At 47.5% G+C, this 20,508-nt stretch overlaps 1 protein-coding gene across 9 annotated transcripts in view; it reads left to right on the top strand.

Moving 5' to 3' along the window:
* Window positions 1-20,508, top strand: part of LOC132390435 (NACHT, LRR and PYD domains-containing protein 3-like) — an 89,043-nt gene that overhangs the window by 34,032 nt on the left and 34,503 nt on the right. For 8 of the 9 annotated variants that reach the window (XM_059963040.1, XM_059963044.1, XM_059963042.1 and 5 more), the window contains 7 exons: window positions 3,021-3,188; window positions 5,194-5,295; window positions 7,627-8,346; window positions 8,931-9,091; window positions 10,640-10,811; window positions 10,912-10,977; window positions 13,819-15,553. In XM_059963040.1, the coding sequence (XP_059819023.1) occupies window positions 5,286-5,295; window positions 7,627-8,346; window positions 8,931-9,091; window positions 10,640-10,811; window positions 10,912-10,977; window positions 13,819-15,553 (2,864 nt within the window). In that variant the 5' untranslated portion in view covers window positions 3,021-3,188; window positions 5,194-5,285. The remainder of the gene's footprint in view (window positions 1-3,020; window positions 3,189-5,193; window positions 5,296-7,626; window positions 8,347-8,930; window positions 9,092-10,639; window positions 10,812-10,911; window positions 10,978-13,818; window positions 15,554-20,508) is intronic. The other variant, XM_059963043.1, reaches the window with a different exon arrangement.

The following is a 20,508-nucleotide window of genomic DNA, read 5'->3' as shown; positions in this document are numbered from 1 at the left end:
AAGCAGACCGGGGTTTCAGAATTCAATTCGCATTTGGAAATTCCCCCTGATTGTCACGTCTATCTGCCGGTGTGAGTCAAAGAGAAATTCAAGATGTTGAAGAAAGAACATAACATGGAACAGTACGTCACAGGAACAGGCCTTCCCGCCACAATGTTGTGCCATACCAGCTGAAAAGAAAATCAACACACCCCGAAAAAAACTAATGACTCACTCCTACATAAGGTCCATATCCTCTCCATCTTCCTCACACCCTTGTGCCTATCTAAACGTCTCTTAAAAAGCCTCCAGTGTATTTGCTTCCACCACCATAACAGACAGGGCAATCCAGGCATCCACATAAGTCTGAGTAATACCTCATATTTCCTTTGCATCTTCTCCCTCACACCTTCATTGCATGTCCTCTAGTATTAGACATTTCTAACCAGCGAAAAGATGCTCCCTGTCTACTCTGACTATGTCATTCATAATCTTATAAACCTCTGTCAGATCCTCCCTCAGTCCCCACCGTTCCATGGAGAACAACCCAAGAATTTTCACTAAAACCTGAAAGAATTTGAATCCATTCTGACGGAAGATAGGGAAACTGGAATCGCTAACGATTTCCGTCTCCCCACAGCTGTTCCTTACCTGCTGAGCGATTCTGGTAATTCCAGTATCACTTTATTACATTCACCCTGGAGAACTTTAAATCTCCTGCGAATCGACCAGTGCAGCAGCGCTCGTTTTGTGAGAGTTGATAGAAGAGTAAAGAAACGAGAGCTTTTTCCGGGACATTATCCTGGTACCAATTGTCTTGTTTTCCCCGGAAATATATTCAGTACAGTTGTTGCTAACAAGGTTCAAAGAATAATCTGAGGAATGATAAGCATTATAGAAGCATAGAAAATAGGTCTAGGAGTAGGCCATTCGGCCCTTCGAGCCTGCACCGCCATTCAGTATGATCATGCCTGATCATCCAACACAGAACCCCGTACCTGCTTTCTCTCCATAACCCCTGATCCCTTTAGCCACAAGGGCCACATCTAACTCCCTCTTAAATATAGACAATGCACCGGCCTCAACTGTTTCCTGTGGCAGAGAATTCCACAGATTCACCATTATCTGTGTGAAGAAGTTCATCCTAATCTCGGTCATAAAAGGCTTCCCCTTTATCCTTAAACTGTGACCCCTCGTTCTGGACTTCCCCAACATCGGAAACAATCTTCCAGCATCTAGCCTGTCCAATCCCTTTAGAATTGTATACGTTTCAATAAGATCCCCCCTCAATCTTATAAATTCCAGTGAGTATAAGCCGAGTACATCCAGTCTTTCTTCATATGAAAGTCCTGTCATCCCAGGAATCAATCTGGTCAACCTTCTCTGTACTCCCTCCATGGCAAGAATGTCTTTCCTCAGATTAGTGGACAAAACATGCACACAATACTCAAGGTGCGGTCTCCCCAAGGCCTTGTACAACTGCAGTAGAACCTCCCTGCTCAGGTACTCAAATCCTTTTGCTATGAATGCCAACATACTATTTGCCTTTTTCACCACCTGCTGTACCTGCATGCCCACGTTCAATGAATGGTGTACAATGACACCCAGGTTTCGTTGCACCTCCCCTTTTCCTAATCAGCCATCGTCCGGATAATAATCTGTTTTCCTGTTCTTACAACCAAAGTGCAAGAACATTTATCCTCACGTTTATCCACATTAAATTGTATCTGCCATGAATTTGCCCACTCACCCAACCTATCCAAGTCACCCTGCATCCTCCTAGCATCTTCCTCACAGCTAACACCGCCGCCCAGCTTCGTGTCATGTGCAAACTTGGAGATCCCTGCATTTAATTCACTCGTCTAAATCATTAATATATATTTTAAACAACTGGGGTCCCAGCACTGAGCCTTGATTTGCCCCATTAGTCACTGCCTGCCATGCTTGTGGAGCATTTGATGTCCCTGGGCCTGTGTTCTGTGGAGTTCAGGGGGATTGTGATTGGGGTTGGTGGGGGGAGGGGGATAGTACGACCGGGGATGATTATTTACACCAACTGAATAACAACAAGTCTGGACGCAGTGGGAATGGAAGGGATGTCTTGTTTAGACGGAGCGTCTGGTATCTGAGAGTGACGCCTCAGAATAAAGGAAGTTCACTTTAAAACTGGGACAAGAGCAAATACTTTATCCAAGTGTTGGTGGATCTGTGGACTTTGAAGCCACAGAGGGTGGTGGAGGCTATCGTAGAGCCATAGAACATTCCAGCACAGAAAGATGCCTTTGGTCCTTCTTGGTTGTGCCGAACCATTTTTCTGCCTCGTAGCACTGACCTGCACCTGGACCATAACCCTCCATACACCTCACATCCATGTATCTGTCCAAGTTTTTCTTAAATGTCAAAAGGGAGCCCGCATTCACCACTTCATCTGGCAGATCATTCCACACTCCTACCACTCTTTGTGTGAGGAAGCACCCCCCCCATGTTCCCTTTAAACTTCCCCCCTTCACCCTTAACCCATGTCCTCTGTTTCTTTTTTCTCCCCTGGCCTCAGTGGAAAATAGTTGGGTATATTCGTGTAGATGGCTAAATAGGCTGAGTGTTATAGCAGGGAAGCAAGAATACGGTGTTGGAAACATAATCATCCATGACTGATTCTGGGGAAGACTAGAGTCACCTAATTCTACTTCTATGTATTATGACTTGTATCTTCTACCATGACTGAATGATGACTTATTTGTATCCTATCACAGGAGAAGAGATAATCTGCAGTGTCTGGAAATCCAAGCAGCACACACACAATGCTGGAGGAACTCAGCGTCTATGGAAGAGATCAGAGTCGACGTACAGATGCTACCTGGCCTGATGAGTTCCTCCAGCATTTCTGTCTGTTCTTTTGCATCCCCTGTCAGGTTTTGTAAAGTGTGAGGAGCAGTCACCTATTTCTTCACTCGAATCATTATATTTACGTTCAATATTTAAATTCAATGCTTTGTTCTAATTTGTATTATTAACACGCTTCATTATCTCTCTGCTCAAAGTTAGACCTGTGTTGAGAGATTTATTGGAAGGAAAACCCACGCCTGGAAGAAATCACAACTGACGACGAGGGAACAGCAACAAGTGAACCAGTTCGAGAACTGAGGGCACCAACTGGAGAGAAACCGTCTGAATCAGAGTTTCCATTGACTCACTCAGGAGAAAGTTTGGTGAGTCTCATTTACTCAAACATTAGTCCTTTAAGACATTACATTTATGTACCAAGGAAGGCAGAAAATAGCTGGAGTGAGACTGAATAAGCCTAGAAATACCATTTATGTCCCTATCAGTCCCAGTTGCAATCATTCCAGATCTGCTAATGTGCTGTCAGCATCAGCTCTGTAAAGCCGCGCACATTCCCTTACATTGATTGCCCATTTCCAAATTATCTCTTCTGATGTCTCCTTCCTTTTCTGTGTTATGTCACAATTATCTCAAAATACGCTGATAATTCCCCCCCCCCTTTAGAAGGTGCCGCATTTCTTTCCTGCTGTAGTGATTGCAGAGAAGTGGAATCACCATGAACTACAGCAACATGTCATTGACTCCTCTGTCTATTGCAAGCTGCAATGATATATTTGCCCTCGGGTATATCGTCGTGCAAGCCTCTGCTAAGTGCAAACACCCCTGAAGCCAAATGTCCCAACACCACATTTCTTTCAGTCCTAACTAGCAAATTCCAAATAATAATTTATATTTGCATACCCTGACATCATGAAGTACTTCTCTATTAATAAATGGTCAGAACCTACTGTTACGTATTCAGGCAACAATAAATATATGAGTTCGGCAAGGGTATTTTTTTTATAACAAACAACACGTTTATTAAACACAGAAAACAAACCCCCCAAAAGTAAACAAACACTAACGTAACCGGAAACAGCTGCTGTGCGGCAGCCCAAACAGTTCTTAAAGCGATATTGCAAAAACAGATCTTTAAAGTGGTATTGCCAAAAGTTCGATATGCTCACAGACCATTTAAAAGGAGAGACTTTATAAGACGATTTAAATTCTCTTTCACGTCGCTTGGCTTCGATCCCCGAAGTCGAACTTTTCCCACGAAGAATTTACGAAACGAAACGGCTTAAAGGCACTGACCTTTCCTTCCTCACTATCTTCAATCCTTTCTGGTTAAACCCCAGGGATTAACGCGAAGATAGTCAATGAAATCCTTCCAAATAAGGATCAAACAAAGGTCAAAACCCGTTTCACCGTAGAAAGCGATTCTCCTCGATCTTTAACTCCCGAACTTCGATCTTCACTCTCCACTGTCTCGAACTACTAGCAGAATCGTAAAGAACTTGCTGGCAATGACCTTTTAAACTTCAGGCATTACATAAAACTTCATCCTTCAACTAAACTGCGTCATCACTTAAAACACGCAGTGGCATGAAGTCAACTTGGGAAATCCAGCCACGAACTGTCCCTCCTCACAGGGTGGGGTCTACCTTTTATAACCTGTAAAAAAAGACCTGTCTCATGATCTCTACTGGCGGGAAATGACGTCACTCCGCCATCACAAGACCATTACCTCAAGTCCAGTAAAGCGTCAAGCCCAGTCACGTGACAGGGGCACCACTGTCATGTGTCACGAGTACGTAACACTACGGATCTGTGATTAAGCAGAAGTAGGTTTTACAATGAAGTTATGTTCCCATTTGACACTGTATGTACCAAAGGATTGGGTTAAATCTGTACTGGAGATAACAAATGTTCTTGCAGCCAGGACTGCAGGAGCTGCGGGGGTCGGTTTAAACTCGGTCGTTGTGGGATGGGAACCAGAGTGTTTGTCAGGTGATAGGAGAGTTGATATAAAGGCAGATGCAAAGTTCACAGAGACTGTGGAACGATTGGATGTGAACAGGGCATCATATAGTCTGCTGGAAATGTGTTTAATTCAATATTATAAGTATTAAGAATAAAAGCAATTTAGAACAGGAGGGAAACGGGTCCAACTTAGAAAATTAGGACCATCTCAGTTTAAACTGTGTGTCAGCATTGTCGCGATGGGCTGAAGGGTCAGTATCTGTACTCTGTTGCTCTGTGATTCAATCAAAATGATGCTCCAGGTATCACTGGACGGACATACAGACATGGTGTGGGAGTTGATGTTTGGTTCCCAATTTGCAAAGTAATCCTACTCTCTCTGTCTCGCTGTCTGCTTGTTCTGTGTAGCTCAGAGCATCACCAGAAGGCGGCGCTGTCCAGCACCGGGATCAGAGTGTAAACAAGACGACGACAATCAGCAACTGTCTGTCAGAATCGGAATGGCTACAGGTATGTTCACCTGGATCTTTATAACTAAACTTCTGCCCTGTTGGTGCACAATAGTTCCGATGAAGAAGCTTACACAGGCGCTAACAGGGCAGAGAAAAAGTTTCATCGAGCAGTGTCACTGATCCCACTGGTAAAGTGACTTTGTGTAATCGATCGGTCCCACAGTTCCAGCGCAGGGACCTGACACCAGAAATGGTCGAATGACTCCGCTCACCAGGCAAAGCTTCACCTGAGTGAAAGGAGCCGGAGACCCTGAATCAGCAGGTTGAGAGTGAAACAACAACAGGAATGTGACAGCAGTGTTGTTTGTTACGGAAAAGTCTACAGACAGACAGACAGACTTTATTGATCCCGAGGGAAATTGGATTTCATTACAGCCGTAACAACCACGGATAGTGTAGAAATATAGCAATATAAAACCATAAATAATTAAATAATAATAATTTAATCATGCCAAGTGGAAATAAGTCCAGGACCCGCCTATTGGCTCAGGGTGTCTGACACTCCGAGGGAGGAGTTGTAAAGTTTGATGGCCACAGGCAGGAATGACTTAATATGACGCTCTGTGTTGCATCTCAGTGGAATGAGTCTCTGGCCGAATGTACTCCTGTGCCTAACCAGTACATTATGGAGTGGAGGGGAACATTTTCCAAGATGGCATGCAACTTGGACAGCATCCTCTTTTCAGACACCACCGTCAGAGAGCTCAGTTCCACCCCTGCAACATTATCGAGGTTCAGGGTTTGTTGCACAACAGGGCCGTTTAGAGGTGAAAGGCATCTTCAACTTCCATTTACAAAATTCAGAGGCAGGTGACAAGGGCATTTCCGGGATTTCAAAGATTGTGCGATAATACAACATTTCAGGTTTTGTCAGGGCAGCTCTCAACTCCCCCCTCGCTGCGCAAAGTAGATGAGGGGAGTTTTCCGAACTCTGTTTTCTGTAGCCGAGCCGAGAACATTGCCAGCATTGGAAATGGCTGAGGATCAGGAGACACTTCATTTGTGGTCTGCATTGGTCTGTCACTGTCTGGTATGGAGGGGCTACTGCACAGGACCGAGAGAAGCTGCCAGAAGTTGTAAATCTTCAGGGAGCGGTGTCTCAGAAAGGCAGCGTCCATTATTAAGGACGTCCAGCACCTAGGGCATGCCCTTTTCTCACTGTTACCATGAGGGAGGAGGTACAGAAGCCTGAATGCACACACACAGCGATTCAGTAACAAATTTGTCCTCTCTGCAATCCCATTCCTAAATGGACATTGAATCTTTGGACACTACCTTACTTTGCTCAAAATATACAGTCTTTCTGGTTTTGCACATTTAAAAAAAATCTATTCAATATACGTAATTGGTTTACTTGTTTACTTTTTTCAAAATTTTATTCATTATTAATTTTTCCCTGCTAGATTGCCTATTGCATTGAACTGCTGCTGCTAAGTTAACAAATATCACGTCACATGCCGGTGATAATAAACCTGATGCTGATTCTGTTTTACGTGTGGAAGTTTACCCTTCAAGCTCCCGTGTTCCGGGGCAAACTGTCCCAGCCAAACCTGATAACAAACAACCCCATCCGGTAATGTACTTGTGAATCTCCCTGACACTCTTCCCAGCTGAATCACATCCATCCTGTAGATTGATAGCAACTGCATCCTTAGCAAATGCAAAGCTCTCTCAGCGAGACTTTGTTTAGCTACTAGAGCTGCACGCAAGACTCTCCCTTTGCCAATGACTTGTATAGTTGCTACAAGACAATTATTATCCAGGAGACGTGATGGGACCCAGGGGACCAGGCATCATGGGCTTCAAGGTTATGTTCAGTCTGTAACCCAGGGGACTGGACGTTGTCCATCTCAAGGCAGTGGTCAGTCTTTGACCCGGGGGACAAGACAGTGTGTGACAAAGCAACCGGAGAACGTGGGATCTGGAGGATCGGACCACGAGTAATCCAGTGGCTTGTCTGTCAGTGATACACATGACTGGACAGTTTGTGATCCAGGGAGATTTATGTTTGTGGGAGATAATCCAAGTGATAATTCCCGGTTTCACCTAATGCCTTTCCATTAATAACCACTGGTTATTGGTGTGTTCAGCTAATGCGTAGTCTGTGATCAGTATTACTGCGTCTATCCAGTTCTTTTTTCGGGGAGTGGATGTGTCCACTTACTGGCTTATCGAGATGGTCACCTAGCAGGAGGTGTGGTTCACATTCACCAGCACAGTCCCGCTCCAAATCCGGTCAGCCGGAGTCCCGGCTCCATTGCTGACACTCATTGTGAATCCTTGTTCGAGTATAAATCACTCTAAACCTGCAATTCATCATTTCCTGCAGGTGGGAAATTAAATCGGGTACAGAAAGTACTCAAGAGGCTTTTACCAGGCAGCTCATCGAGGGAAAATGATCGGGATACAGGAAGCAAGGTTCCAAAGCAGGGTCAGATTGAGAGCAATGTCCCAATGGAATGCGGTCCGGCTGCAGAGGAGGAGAAGCAAATTCAGCCCAGAGACAGTGACGTCAGAGACACTGAGCAGGACCCTGGAACCGGCACAAGTGAGGCGACTTCCTGTCAGCCCAGAGACAGTGACGTCAGAGACACTGAGCAGGACCCCGGAACCGGCACAAGTGAGGCGACTGCCTGTCAGCCCAGAGACAGTGACGTCAGAGACACTGAGCAGGTCCCTGGAACCGGCACAAGTGAGGCGACTGCCTGTCAGCCCAGAGAGAGTGACGTCAGAGACACTGAGCAGGTCCCTGGAACCGGCACAAGTGAGGCGACTGCCTGTCAGCCCAGAGACAGTGACGTCAGAGACACTGAGCAGGACCCTGGAACCGGCACAAGTGAGGCGACTGCCTGTCAGCCCAGAGACAGTGACGTCATGGTCACAAAGCAGGACCCTGGAACCGGCACAAGTGAGGCGACTGCCTGTCAGCCCAGAGACAGTGACGTCAGAGACACTGAGCAGGACCCTGGAACCGGCACAAGTGAGGCGACTGCCTGTCAGCTCGGAAACTCATTAAACACGGAATTGTCCAGTGCCCAACAGGGAGTGGGTGAGTGAAACATGAGGGTGATGTGTTCGCAGAATGCGGTGGGAAGTGGGTAAATGTGATTCCTTGTTGGAGGGTTGGTCAGAGAGGGGAAAAGTGTGGGCGTGGTGCATGCGGTGTAGTGTGGCACCGGTTACCGCACTACAGGAAATGTCGTACCTGCTCTGAGGATTTCCAGGATGTGTATCGGAGGAAATGCAGCTATCCGGATAAGGAGTATTTCCAGGATATGAGTTATGGGAAATATATTCGCCAGGATAGAGAGAGTATCTCTGGGAAGCGACTATCATTGACAGTCTTAACATTTAATTGCCCATTTTAAACTGTAATCAGTGAGTGGGTGGGACGGTGGGAGAGACAGGTTTCTGGTGAATGGGTTCCTTCTGGGAACGTCTAGCACAGCGCATTGATGGGTCGGTTTTTTAAGACCAGTGTTGGAGATTAGGGCAAAATACGTGTTACCATCTGAAAGCAGGTGAAGATTGAGGTTCAAGACATGACTGGTTTGTTAGGGCTGGGTGAGAGCGGTGGAGAAAAGTGATATTTGAGTTTGTGACTACATTCTCATTTTATATTCACTGAGCCAGAGTTTACAATCTCCGACCTCCTGGCAGAGGGGGGCGAGTATCGACTGTACCAACTGACCAAGTTCTACAGGGACAGACTCAAACATGCAATTGAAGAAAAGGTTGAAAGACTCGGTTGGATGTTGACAAAGGATGGACATTTCAGTCGAGAAGAAAATGAGGTGAGTGTATTTAGTGTATTGTCACTGAACTGCTGGTATCAGAGGGAATAGTGATCAATATTAATCTCCTGCACGTGCTAGGAGTTCTACATGGCAATGGAGACTTTGATCTCTGACTTGTCCTCAGTAGATTTGTTTCAGCTGTTCCGCTGGGGAGCACTGGGAACTGCAGGTTCAGCGTCACCTTTTCATCTCACACCTGCTGTATTTATCAGTGTACCGGACCTCAGTAAGACCTGTGATGAGGTTCTGCATGGAAGGTGAGTTAGGAAGGTTCAATCACTAGGTATTAATATTGAAGTAGTAAAATGGATTCAACAGTGGCTGGATGGGAGATGCCAGAGAGTAGTGGTGGATAACTGTTTGTCAGGTTGGAGGCCGGTGACTAGTGTTGTGCCTCAGAGATCTGTACTGGGTCCAATGTTGTTTCTCATATACATTAATGATCCGGATGATGGGGTGGTACATTGGATTACTAAGTATGCAGAGGATTCTAAGATAGGTGGCGTTGTGGATAATGATGTAGTTTTCAAATTTTACACAGAGATTTAGGACAGTTAGAAGAGTGGGCCGAAAGATGGCAGATGGAGTTTAATGCTGATAAGTGTGAGGTGCTATAGTTTTGTAGGACTAATCAAAATAGGACATACATGGTAAATGGTAGGGCATTGAGGAATGCAGTAGAACAGTGTGATCTAGTAATAATGGTGCATAGTTCCCTGACGGTGGAATCTCGTGTGGATAGGGTGTTGAAGAAAGCTTTTGGTATGCTGGCCTTTATAAATCCGAGCATTGAGTACAGGAGTTGGGAAGTAAAGATAAATTGTACAAGGCATTGGTAAGGCCAAAATTGGAGTATTGTGTACAGTTCTGGCCACCAAATTATAGGAAAGATGTCACAAAATATGGAGAGTACAGAGGAGGTTTACTAGAATGTTACCTGAGTCTCAGCAGCTAAGTACAGAGAAAGGTTGAACAAGTTAAGTCTTTATTCTTTACAGCGTTGAATTTTGAAGGGGGGGGGGGAGCTTGATAGAGGCATTTAAAATTATGAGGGGATAGATAGAGTTGACGTGGATAGGCTTTTTTCCATTGAGAGTAGGGGAGATTCAAACAAGAGTACATGAGTTGAGAGTCGGGGGCAAGTTTAGGGGTAACACGAGTTTAGGGGTAACTTCTTTACTCAGAGAGTGGTTACTGTGTGGAACTAGCTTCCAGTAGAAGTGGCAAAAGCAGGTTCAATATTGTCATTTTAAAAACTGGATATGTATATGGACAGGAAAGGAATGGAGGGTTATGGACTGAGTGCAGGTCGGCACGGACTGTATTACTGTGCTGTAATCGTCATATCGTTCTATGACATAATTGCAAGGTCTGCATATCTGTACTGTTGAACAGGCATTGAGTCTAAAATTAATTTTGCATCTTATCAGGACCGTCGGTCAAATTCACCTCAGCTCATTAATCCAGCATGAATATTAAACTGTGAGATTCGCCATGTCTGTCCATCGACTCCACAATAAATAAATTAATTGTTTGCTTTTATAGAAAGTCACTGAACTGACGGAGAAGGGAAACCGGACAGAGAGTTCCAGACTCTTCCTCAGTTTGGTGAATGGCAAAGGCTCCCGGGCCCGGAGGGCGATGTGGGAATCCTTTGTGATGTGGAGGACTGAGTTACCAAAGCTGGACAGGATACTGAGGGAGATACAGGAGCTCGGTATGTTAAAACCACGCACTGAACACAAAGGCACATTGAACTAAATAGTTGTAATTATTTTAGTTCTGTTTTCATGAATTATTTTTTTTTATTTAAACAGGTCCTGACCCAGAGGAATACATGAACATCGCACAAGGGTTGTCTGAGTTACCCACTGAACTGACAGGTGAGTGATGAAATGCTCCGTTCAAACCACATCTCAAATGTTATACTGTGACTTGTCAGAATCTGGGAACGAAAATCCACCAACAATCATTCGTCGATCTCTGGTTTCAGGTTACAATTCAGATCATCTCTCGTTGTAGCCTGAACATTGTAAAATGTATTTTTCCAGCTGTTCCAGCTGTTACTGTATTAATCCAGCCCTTGTGTCTCTGAACCCTCCACTCCAGGTCCCAACGGTCTGGGAATCCCCACTCACCCCAGACAGGCTCCTGACACACAGTATGACCCAGTCCAGGTGACCTTTCAGATTCCGAAGCACCTTCTCCTTCGTAATAGCAGCTACACTCAGTCCAAGTTTCTCAAACCTCTACTTGCCTCACATGCCACCGAATCCAAGCAACATCCTGGTGAACCTGTTCTACACCCTCTCCAATCATCCCCAGTGCTGGACAATCAGAAGTGAACACAATACTCTAGATGCTCCCTAAAACCATCAGACTTAGGCAGATAATTAAGCCATCCAGCTCAGTGAATTTGCTCGGCAATTCCTCTCAACCCCATTATCCTGCCTTCTGTAAATGTTGACGCTCTTCGGAATCAGCAACATATACATAGACCTGCATTTTAGTATACCCATTGACTTGTCTTCCTCTGCCAACTATGACAATAATTTCACAGATTGACCACCCGTCAGCGAAAGCAATTTCTCGCAATATGGTTCCCCGCCAGGCCAGGGCAATTCACCACAGTTCCCAGGCATGTTAACCTTGTGTATGAGCCTCCCCTGTGGGAACCTTGTCAAAGATTCTGCCAATATCCAATATGGTTCCCCGCCAGCCAGGACAATTCATCACAGTTCCCAGGCATGTTAACCTTGTGTATGAGCCTCCCCTGTGGGAACCTTGTCAAACATTCTACCAATATCCAAGTAGACAACATCCATCTGTAACTTCATCCATCACCTTTGTCACCTCCTGGAGGAACTCAATTAAGTTAGCCAGACACAAGCCCCACCCAAAGTCTTGCTGATGAACCCTCAAACATTCTCCCTTTCATACTCCCATATGGCAGAAAATATAAAAAGCTGAAGGTATGTCCCACCAGCCTCAAGGACAGCTTTAATTCTGCATTTATGACTATTGATTGGTCACCTACTATGTTATTACTGGCTCCTAAAAATAAGACCATTTTATGTATAAAATTGTAACATTATGTATCTCATAAACTATAACCACTTATTTAGATAACCATAATACATACAGAAAAGCAGAAAGAATACCTGTAGCTTATGAACGAATTTAAGGAACAACTGATAATCAATTATGTAATTCTATGTCAAACACTGGGGAAAGAAGACATCTTTCAATGTTATACTGTATCAAAAAACATTTGATTCTCTCCCTTGGTTGGTTAACAGAAGTTCCAAGTTCCATAAGAACAGTAGTGTATTTGTGTGTGTGTGTGTGTGTGTGTGTGTGTGTGAGAGAGAGAGGGAGAGAGGGGGAGAGGGAGAAAGGGGGAGAGGGAGAGAGGGGGAGAGGGGGAGAGAGAGAGAGAGAGAGGAAAACGGGCAGCTGGGATGCAGGCGTCTGGCTCAGCCACTAAGCCCGGTGGAAGCGTTTCTTCCGACAGGAGAAGGGGTAAAGGCGGGTTACAGGTTCCTTACAACCGGTCCCTTTGGGCAGATGGGTCTGGTCGGCCGTGATTGGCAGCTCACCCAGCAACAGGAAAGCTCTGACCTCAAACATCCACTGCTCTGTAACTGTACCCCTCATGGGGAAGAGTTTGGGAGTAAACCCAGTGGATCTAGAGCCCCTGAGGCAGTCTTAAATGGTGTTCAACGCAGACTGGCATCTCCTGAAACACCTCTGGTGCCAAGCTGTGTCAGTCTCTGCCGTTCCTTTGTGTACATCAGATGCAGGGAGAGAGGGAGCTTGCAACATCGGCAGAAGCTTCCTCTCCATATCGGAGTGTCCCGGCTTGCAGGGACAGGACATCCTCGGTCGACTCTGACAGACGGAGGCCTCATTAGACAGAGCCCCACACCCCCACAGCAAGACTGATGAGTAGCAGTTGTCAAGACTTCACCACCCTCTCCCACAGACACGACGTACACCACTGAGACAGACGGAGGCCTCATTAGACAGAGCCCCACACCCCCACAGCAAGACTGATGAGTAGCAGTTGTCAAGACTTCACCACCCTCTCCCACAGACACGACGTACACCACTGAGACAGACGCTTGTGGTTTCTTCCATTAACAGAGATTCCATCTTTTCACCAATCCTCCATCACTGTGACTGCAAACTAGCCAGTTTCTTTCTTGCCATTCCGAAGGGTTATCGACCCACAAGTTCACTGCGATTGTCCCCCAAGCACTGCCAGACTTGAGCATTTCCGGCATATTCTGCTCTTGTTTTGATGCAAGAGCAGTGGACACCCGGGACACCCCAGTGTGTAGCTTTGCCAAAATGCACGTTGTCCTGCTCTCCATATTTCCACACCAGATCAACATTAACATCATCTGTTAATGACGCAACAATGCTTTAAATATAGTGAAATGTTGTAACGGGAGTGCAGTCAGGATTGCAATAGGATATCAGGGGAATATTCACCTTCATCAGTAATTAGTGTCAGAATATGAGGATTAGATATTTTTCTGAGACAATCATCGCTGTCAGTTCCTATGTCTGTGGACAGAATTTTATTTTCTGTCCTAATATCCATGGAAGCATTGAATCAATTCATGTAATCTCAAACACAGAATATTGGACTGCAGTTATAAAGTTCTTTGTCAGTTGAGCTTGTTAACATTTTGAATATGTTCTCTGTTCCCATGAAGATGTTCAACAGAAACACAAGGAGACTCTGCGGGCACAAACTGAAACACTGAGAGTGAACACGATCCTGATGAGGGAGAAGGTGAAGGTTTTCCAGCTGATTGATCGATACACAGAGCTCACGGTCATTTCTACTCTTCGAGATCGGAGACTGGTGGAACACGAGCTGCTGGCAAGAGGCAGAGACCACGAGGATTATAGAGAGAAACATCTCCGTGGAGCGTTAGAAAAAATAGAGACTGCTCAGTTATTCCACAGCAGTTTTTCCCGGAGAAAATCCAAATCTGGCAGTTCTGCAGCAGTAGCCGGAGTGCCAGGAATCGGGAAAACAACAATGGTACAGAAGATTGTTTTTGACTGGGCCGCGGGGAAAATATTCCAACAATTCCAGTTTGTCTTCAGTTTCAAATTCCGGGATTTAAACTCTATTAACTGCAGAATAAACCTGAGGGAACTGATTCTGGATCAATATCCTTACTTTGGGAATATCCTGAGAGAGGTCTGGAAGAACCCAAAGGCATTGCTGTTTATATTCGATGGTTTGGATGAATTCAAGCACACAATCGATTTTGCGGACAGTCGGAGAGATACAGAACCCAAGCACCAGTGCCCAGATCCCGAGTGGTGGTGTGAAGTGTCGGACATTGTGTACAGTTTAATCCAGGGCAAGCTGCTCCCAGGGTGTTCAGTGCTGTTGACCACCCGTCCCACTGTGTTACATTTATTGGAAAAAGCGAAGATTGGTGTCCGGGCTGAAATCCTGGGATTTGTTGGTGAGGAACGGAAGGAATATTTCATCAAGCATTTTGAAGATCAGATGGTGGCAGCAGCTCTTTTCAAACACGTGCAGGAGAATGAGATCCTGTACACCATGAGCTACAACCCCTCCTACTGCTGGATCCTCGCTCTGGCACTGGGCCCCTTCTTCACAGAAAGTGTCAGGGACCCACAGAGAGTTCCCAAGACCATCACCCAACTGTACTCCTACTATATTTACAATATCCTAAAAAACCACGGCCGTGAGATTGAGAGACCCCGTGATGTGTTTCTCAGGGTGGGTCAGATGGCCTACAGAGGAGTGTCCGAGAAGAAGATTGTGTTTGCAGACGGAGATTTGATCAACTACAGTCTGCAGCCTTCCCAGTTCCTGTCCGGGTTCCTGATGGAGCTTTTGGAGAGAGAGGATTCTGCCCACAGCGTGGTGTACACATTCCCACACCTCACCATCCAAGAGTTTGTAGCTGCAGTCGCACAATTCCTGACTGTACATCCTGAGGATATCCTGAAATTCCTCAATGAAGCCCACAAGACACAAGATGGGCGATTTGAGGTATTTCTCCGTTTTGTTGCTGGTCTCTCCAACCCAATGACAGCTCGGGGCCTGGAGGAGTTTCTGGGTCCATTTCCTCATCAAACAACCTGCCGGGTGATTGACTGGGTGAAGGAGGAGGTTAAAGGCCAGAGTGGAAACACTGGTGACATTGGGAGAAGGAGACTCCTGAACACATTGCACTACCTGTTTGAGTCTCAGAATCGTGGACTGGCTCAGGCCGCACTGGGATCTCTGAAAACACTTTCATTCAGTGGAATGACACTGACCCCGGTTGACTGCGCGGTTCTGTCTCATGCAATCGGACTCTGTGATACTATAAAAGAACTCGACCTGCAGCGCTGCCACATTCAGTGTGAAGGAATCCAGCGGCTGGGACCCGGGCTGAACAAGTGCCAGGAGTTGAGGTAACTTGGCTTATCTCTCACTCAGAACTCTAAAACTGTTCCATTGTGCTGTTTCCAAGTAAACGGATTTGGGTAAAACTGCAGTAAATCAGATTGAGATGTATTGTTGCAAATGCCACCCCCTTCATCCTGTGCGATCACTCTTCCCCATCCCGATTATTCCTGTTGGATTTCTCTTAGCTATTACCCTTGCTCTAGTCAGATTTCTCTTCCACACACCCGTTCCTGCTGTGGGATCTCTCTTCACTATCCACTTCCTCCTGTGGGATCCCTCTTCCCAACCCCTTCCTCCTATCGGATCACTTTCCCCATTCCCATTCAACTGTAGGATCTCTCATCCCCAGCACTCTTCTTCATGAGGGATCTCTCTTCCCCATCCACCTTCTTCCTGTGGGATATCTCTTCCCCATCCTCCTTCCTCGTGCTGGATCTCCTTTACCCATCCCCCTTCCTCCCAAGCGATCATTTTCCCTATCCCCCCTCCTCCTATAGGATCTCTCTTCCCCATCCCTCTTCCTCCTGTTGGATCTCACTTCACCATTCACCTTCCTCCTGAGGGATCTCTTTTCGCGATCTCCCTCCTGTGGGATATTTCTTCCCCTTTCTCCTTCTGCCTGTGGGATCTCTCTTCCCCATCCCCCTTCCTTCTGTGGTATCTCTCTTCCCCATTCCCTTCCTCCTGTCGGATCTCTTTCCTCATCCCCCTTACTGTGGGATCTCTCATCCCCATCACTCTTCTTCATGAGGGATCTCTCTTCCCCATCCCCTTTCTCCTCTTGGATCTCGATAACCCATCAACTTCCTCCTGTGGGATCTCTCTTCCCCATTCCCCTTCCTTGTGTGGGATCTCCTTTACCCACCCCCCTTCCTCCTGTGGGATCTCTCTTCCCCATCCCCCTTCCTCATTTAGGAATTCTTTTCCCCATCCCACTTTCTCCTGTGGGATCTCCCTTCCCCATCCCTCTTCCTCCTGTTGGATCTCCCTTCACCATCCGCCTTCCTCCTGTGGGGTCACTCCTTCCCATCCCCTTTCTCCCGTTGGAATTCTCTTTCTGTCCCCCTACAACCTGTGGGAACACTGTTCCCCATCCCCCTTCCTCGTGTAGGATCTCCTTGACCCACCCCCCTTCCTCCCAAGCGATCATTTTCCCCATCCCCCTTCCTCCTATAGGATCTCTCTTCCCCATCACTCTTCCTCCTGTTGTACCTCTCCTTCCCATTCCCATTCCTCCCGTGGGATCACTCTTTCCTAACCCCCTTCCTCGAGTGTGATCTCTCTTCCCCAAACCCCCAACACGTATGTGAGCTCTTCCCCATCCTCCTTCCTGCTGTGAGATAGGTCTTCCCAGTCCCCCTTCCTCCTATGAGATCACTTTTCCAAATCCCCTTTCCTCCTACAGGATGTCTCTTTCCTATCCCCCTTCTTCCTGTGGGAACTCGGTTCCCCATCCCACTTCTTCCTGTGGGATCTCTCTTCCCCATAACCCCAAGCGCTGTGGGATCTCTTTTCCCCATCCCCCTTCCTCCTGTGGGTTATCTCTTCCACATCCCCCTTCTTCCTGTGGGATCTCTCTTCCCCATCCCCCTTCCTCCTGTGGGATACCTCTTCCCTATCCCCCTTCCTCCTGAAGGAATTCTTTTCCCCATCCCCCTTCCTCCTTTGGGATCTCAATTCCCTATCCCTCTTCCTCCCGTTGGATCTCCCTTCACCATCCGCCTTCCTCCTGTGGGATCTCTCCTTCCCATTCCCTTTCTCCCTTAGGATCTCTCTCTTTTATCCCCCTTCCTCGTGTAGGATCTCTCTTCCAAATCCCCCTTCTTCCGGTGGGATCTCTCCTTCCCATGCCCTTCCTTGTGTAGGATATCTCTTCCCCATCCCCCTTCCTCCTGTGGGATCACTCTTCCCTATCCCCCTTCCTCCTGTGTGATCTCTCTTCCTGATCCCTTTCCTCCTGTGGTATCTCTCTTCCCCATCCCCTTCCTCCTGTCGGATCTCTTTCCTCATCCCACTTACTGTGGGATCTCTCTTCCCCATCCCCCTTCCTTCTGTGGGATCTCTCTTCCAGATCCCTTTCCTCCTCTGGTATCTCTCTTCCCCATCCCCTTCCTCCTGTCGGATCTCTTTCCTCATCCCCCTTACTGTGGGATCTCTCATCCCCATCACTCTTCTTCATGAGGGATATCTCTTCCCCATCCCCTTTATCCTCTTGGATCTCGATAACCCATCAACTTCCACCTGTCGGATCTCTCTTCCCCATTCCCTTCCTCGTGTGGGATCTCCTTTACCCACCCCCCTTCCTCCTGTGGGATCTCTCTTCCCCATCCCCCTTCCTCATTTAGGAATTATTTTCCCCATCCCCCTTTCTCCTGTGGGATCTCTCTTCCCCATCCCTCTTCCTCCTGTTGGATCACCATCCGCCTTCCTCCTGTGGGGTCACTCCTTCCCATCCCCTTTCTCCCATTGGATCTCTCTTTCTATCCCCCTTCAACCTGTGGGATACATCTTCCCCAACCCACTTCCTCGTGCTGGATCTCCTTTACCCATCCCCCTTCCTCCCAAGCGATCATTTTCCCCATCCCCCTTCCTCCAAAAGGATCTCTCTTCCCCATCCCTCTTCCTCCTGTTGTATCTCTCCTTCCCATTCCTCCCGTAGGATCACTCTTTCCTATCCCCCTTCCTCGAGTGTGATCTCTCTTCCCCAAACCCACAACACGTATGAGTGCTCTTCCCCATCCTCCTTCCTGCTGTGAGATAGGTCTTCCCAGTCCCCCTTCCTCCTATGGGATCACTTTTCCAAATCCGCTTTCCTCCTGCAGGATGTCTCTTTCCTATCCCCCTTCTTCCTGTGGGAACTCGGTTCCCCATTCCCCTTCCTCCTCTGGAATCTCTCTTCCCTGTCCCCCTTCCTCCTGCTGGATCTCTCTTCCACATCCCCCTTCCTCCTTTGGGATCTCTGTTCCCCATCCATCTTCCTCCCGTTGGATCTCCCTTTACCATCCGCATTCCTCCTGTGGGATCTCTCCTTCCCATTCCCTTTCTCCTGTAGGATCTCTCTCTTTTATCCCCCGTCCTCCTGTGGGATCTCTCTCCCCATTCCCCTTCCTCGTGTAGGATCTCTCTTCCCCATCCCTTTTCTCCCTGTGGGAGATCTCTTCCCCATCCCCCTTCCTCCTGTGGGATCTCTGTTCCCCATCCCCCTTCTCCCTATGGGGTATCTCTTTCCTATCCCTTTACTCCTGTGGTATCTTTCTTCCGCATCCCCTTCCTCCGGTCGGATCACTTTCCCCATCACCCTTCCTCCTATAGGATCTCTCTTCCCGAACCCTTTCCTCCTGAGGTATCTCTATTCCCTATCCCCTTCCTCCTGTCGGATCATTTTCCTCATCCCCCTTACTGTGGGATCTCTCTTCCACATTCCCATCCGCCTGTGGGATCTCTCTTCCCCATCACTCTTCTTCATGAGGGATCTCTCTTCCCCATCCTCTTTCTCCTCTTGGATCTCGATAACCCATCAACTTCCCCATCCCCCTTCCTCGTGTGGGATCTCCTTTACCCACCCCCCTTCTTCCTGTGGGATCTCTCTTCCCCATCCCCCTTCTGCCTTTGGGATATCTCTTCCCCATCCCCCATCCTCGTGTAGGATCTCCTTTACCCATCCCCCTTCCTCCCAACCGATCATTTTCCCCATCCCCCTTCCTCCTATAGGATCTCTCTTCTCCATCCCTCTTCCTCCTGTTGTATCTCCCTTCGCCATACGCCTTCCTCCTGTGGGATCTCTCCTTCCCATTCCCTTTCTCCCGTAGGATCTCTCTTTTCTATCCCCCTTCGACGTGTGGGAACTCTGCTCCCCATCACACTTCCTACTGTGGGAACTGTCTTCCCCATCCCCCTTCCTTCTGTGGGATTTCTCTTCCCCATCCCCCTTCCTCCTGTGGGATCTCCCATCCCCATCAGTCTTCCTCCTGTTGTATCTCTCCTTCCCATTCCCATTACTCCCGTAGGATCACTCTTTCCTATCCCCCTTCCTCGAGTGTGATCTCTCTTCCCCAAACCCCCAACACGTATGGGAGCTCTTCCCCATCCTCCTTCCTGCTGTGAGATATGTCTTCCCAGTCCCCTTCCTCCTATGGGATCACTTTTACAAATCCCCTTTCCTCCTGCAGGATGTCTCTTTCCTATCCCCCTTCTTCCTGTGGGATATTTCTTCCCCATCCCCTTCATCCTGTGGGATATCACTTCCCCATCCTCCTTCCTCGTGTAGGATCTCCTTTACGCATCCCCCTTCCTCCCAAGCGATCATTTTCCCTATCCCCCCTCCTCCTATAGGATCTCTCTTCCCCATCCCTCTTCCTCCTGTTGGATCTCACTTCACCATTCACCTTCCTCCTGAGGGATCTCTTTTCGCGATCTCCTTTCTCCTGTGGGATATCTCTTCCCCTTTCTCCTTCTGCCTGTGGGATCCCTCATCCCCATTTCTTTCGTCCTGTAGAATCTCTCTTTCCCATCCCCCTACCTCCAGTGGGATCTCTCTTCCCCATCCCCCTTCCTCATTTAGGAATTCTTTTCCCCATCCCCCTTTCTCCTGTGGGATCTCTCTTCCCCATCCCCCTTCCTCATTTAGGAATTCTTTTCCCCATCCCCCTTTCTCCTGTGGGATCTCTCTTCCCCATCCCTCTTCCTCCTGTTGGATCTCCCTTCACCATCCGCCTTCCTCCTGTGGGTGCCTCCTTCCCATCCCCTTTCTCCCGTTGGAATTCTCTTTCTATCCCCTACAACCTGTGGGAACTCTGTTCCCCATCCCCCTTCCTCGTGTAGGATCTCCTTTACCCATCCCCCTTCCTCCCCAGCGATCATTTTCCTCATGCCCATTCCTCCTATAGGATCTCTCTTCCCCATCAGTCTTCCTCCTGTTGTATCTCTCCTTCCCATTCCGATTCCTCCCGTAGGATCACTC

This window comes from Hypanus sabinus, unplaced genomic scaffold (assembly GCF_030144855.1).
Source record: "Hypanus sabinus isolate sHypSab1 unplaced genomic scaffold, sHypSab1.hap1 scaffold_894, whole genome shotgun sequence".
NCBI classification, from domain to species: Eukaryota; Metazoa; Chordata; class Chondrichthyes; order Myliobatiformes; family Dasyatidae; genus Hypanus; species Hypanus sabinus.
The sequence above is the reverse complement of the archived record's forward strand: the minus strand, read 5'-3'. Positions and strand labels throughout refer to the sequence as shown.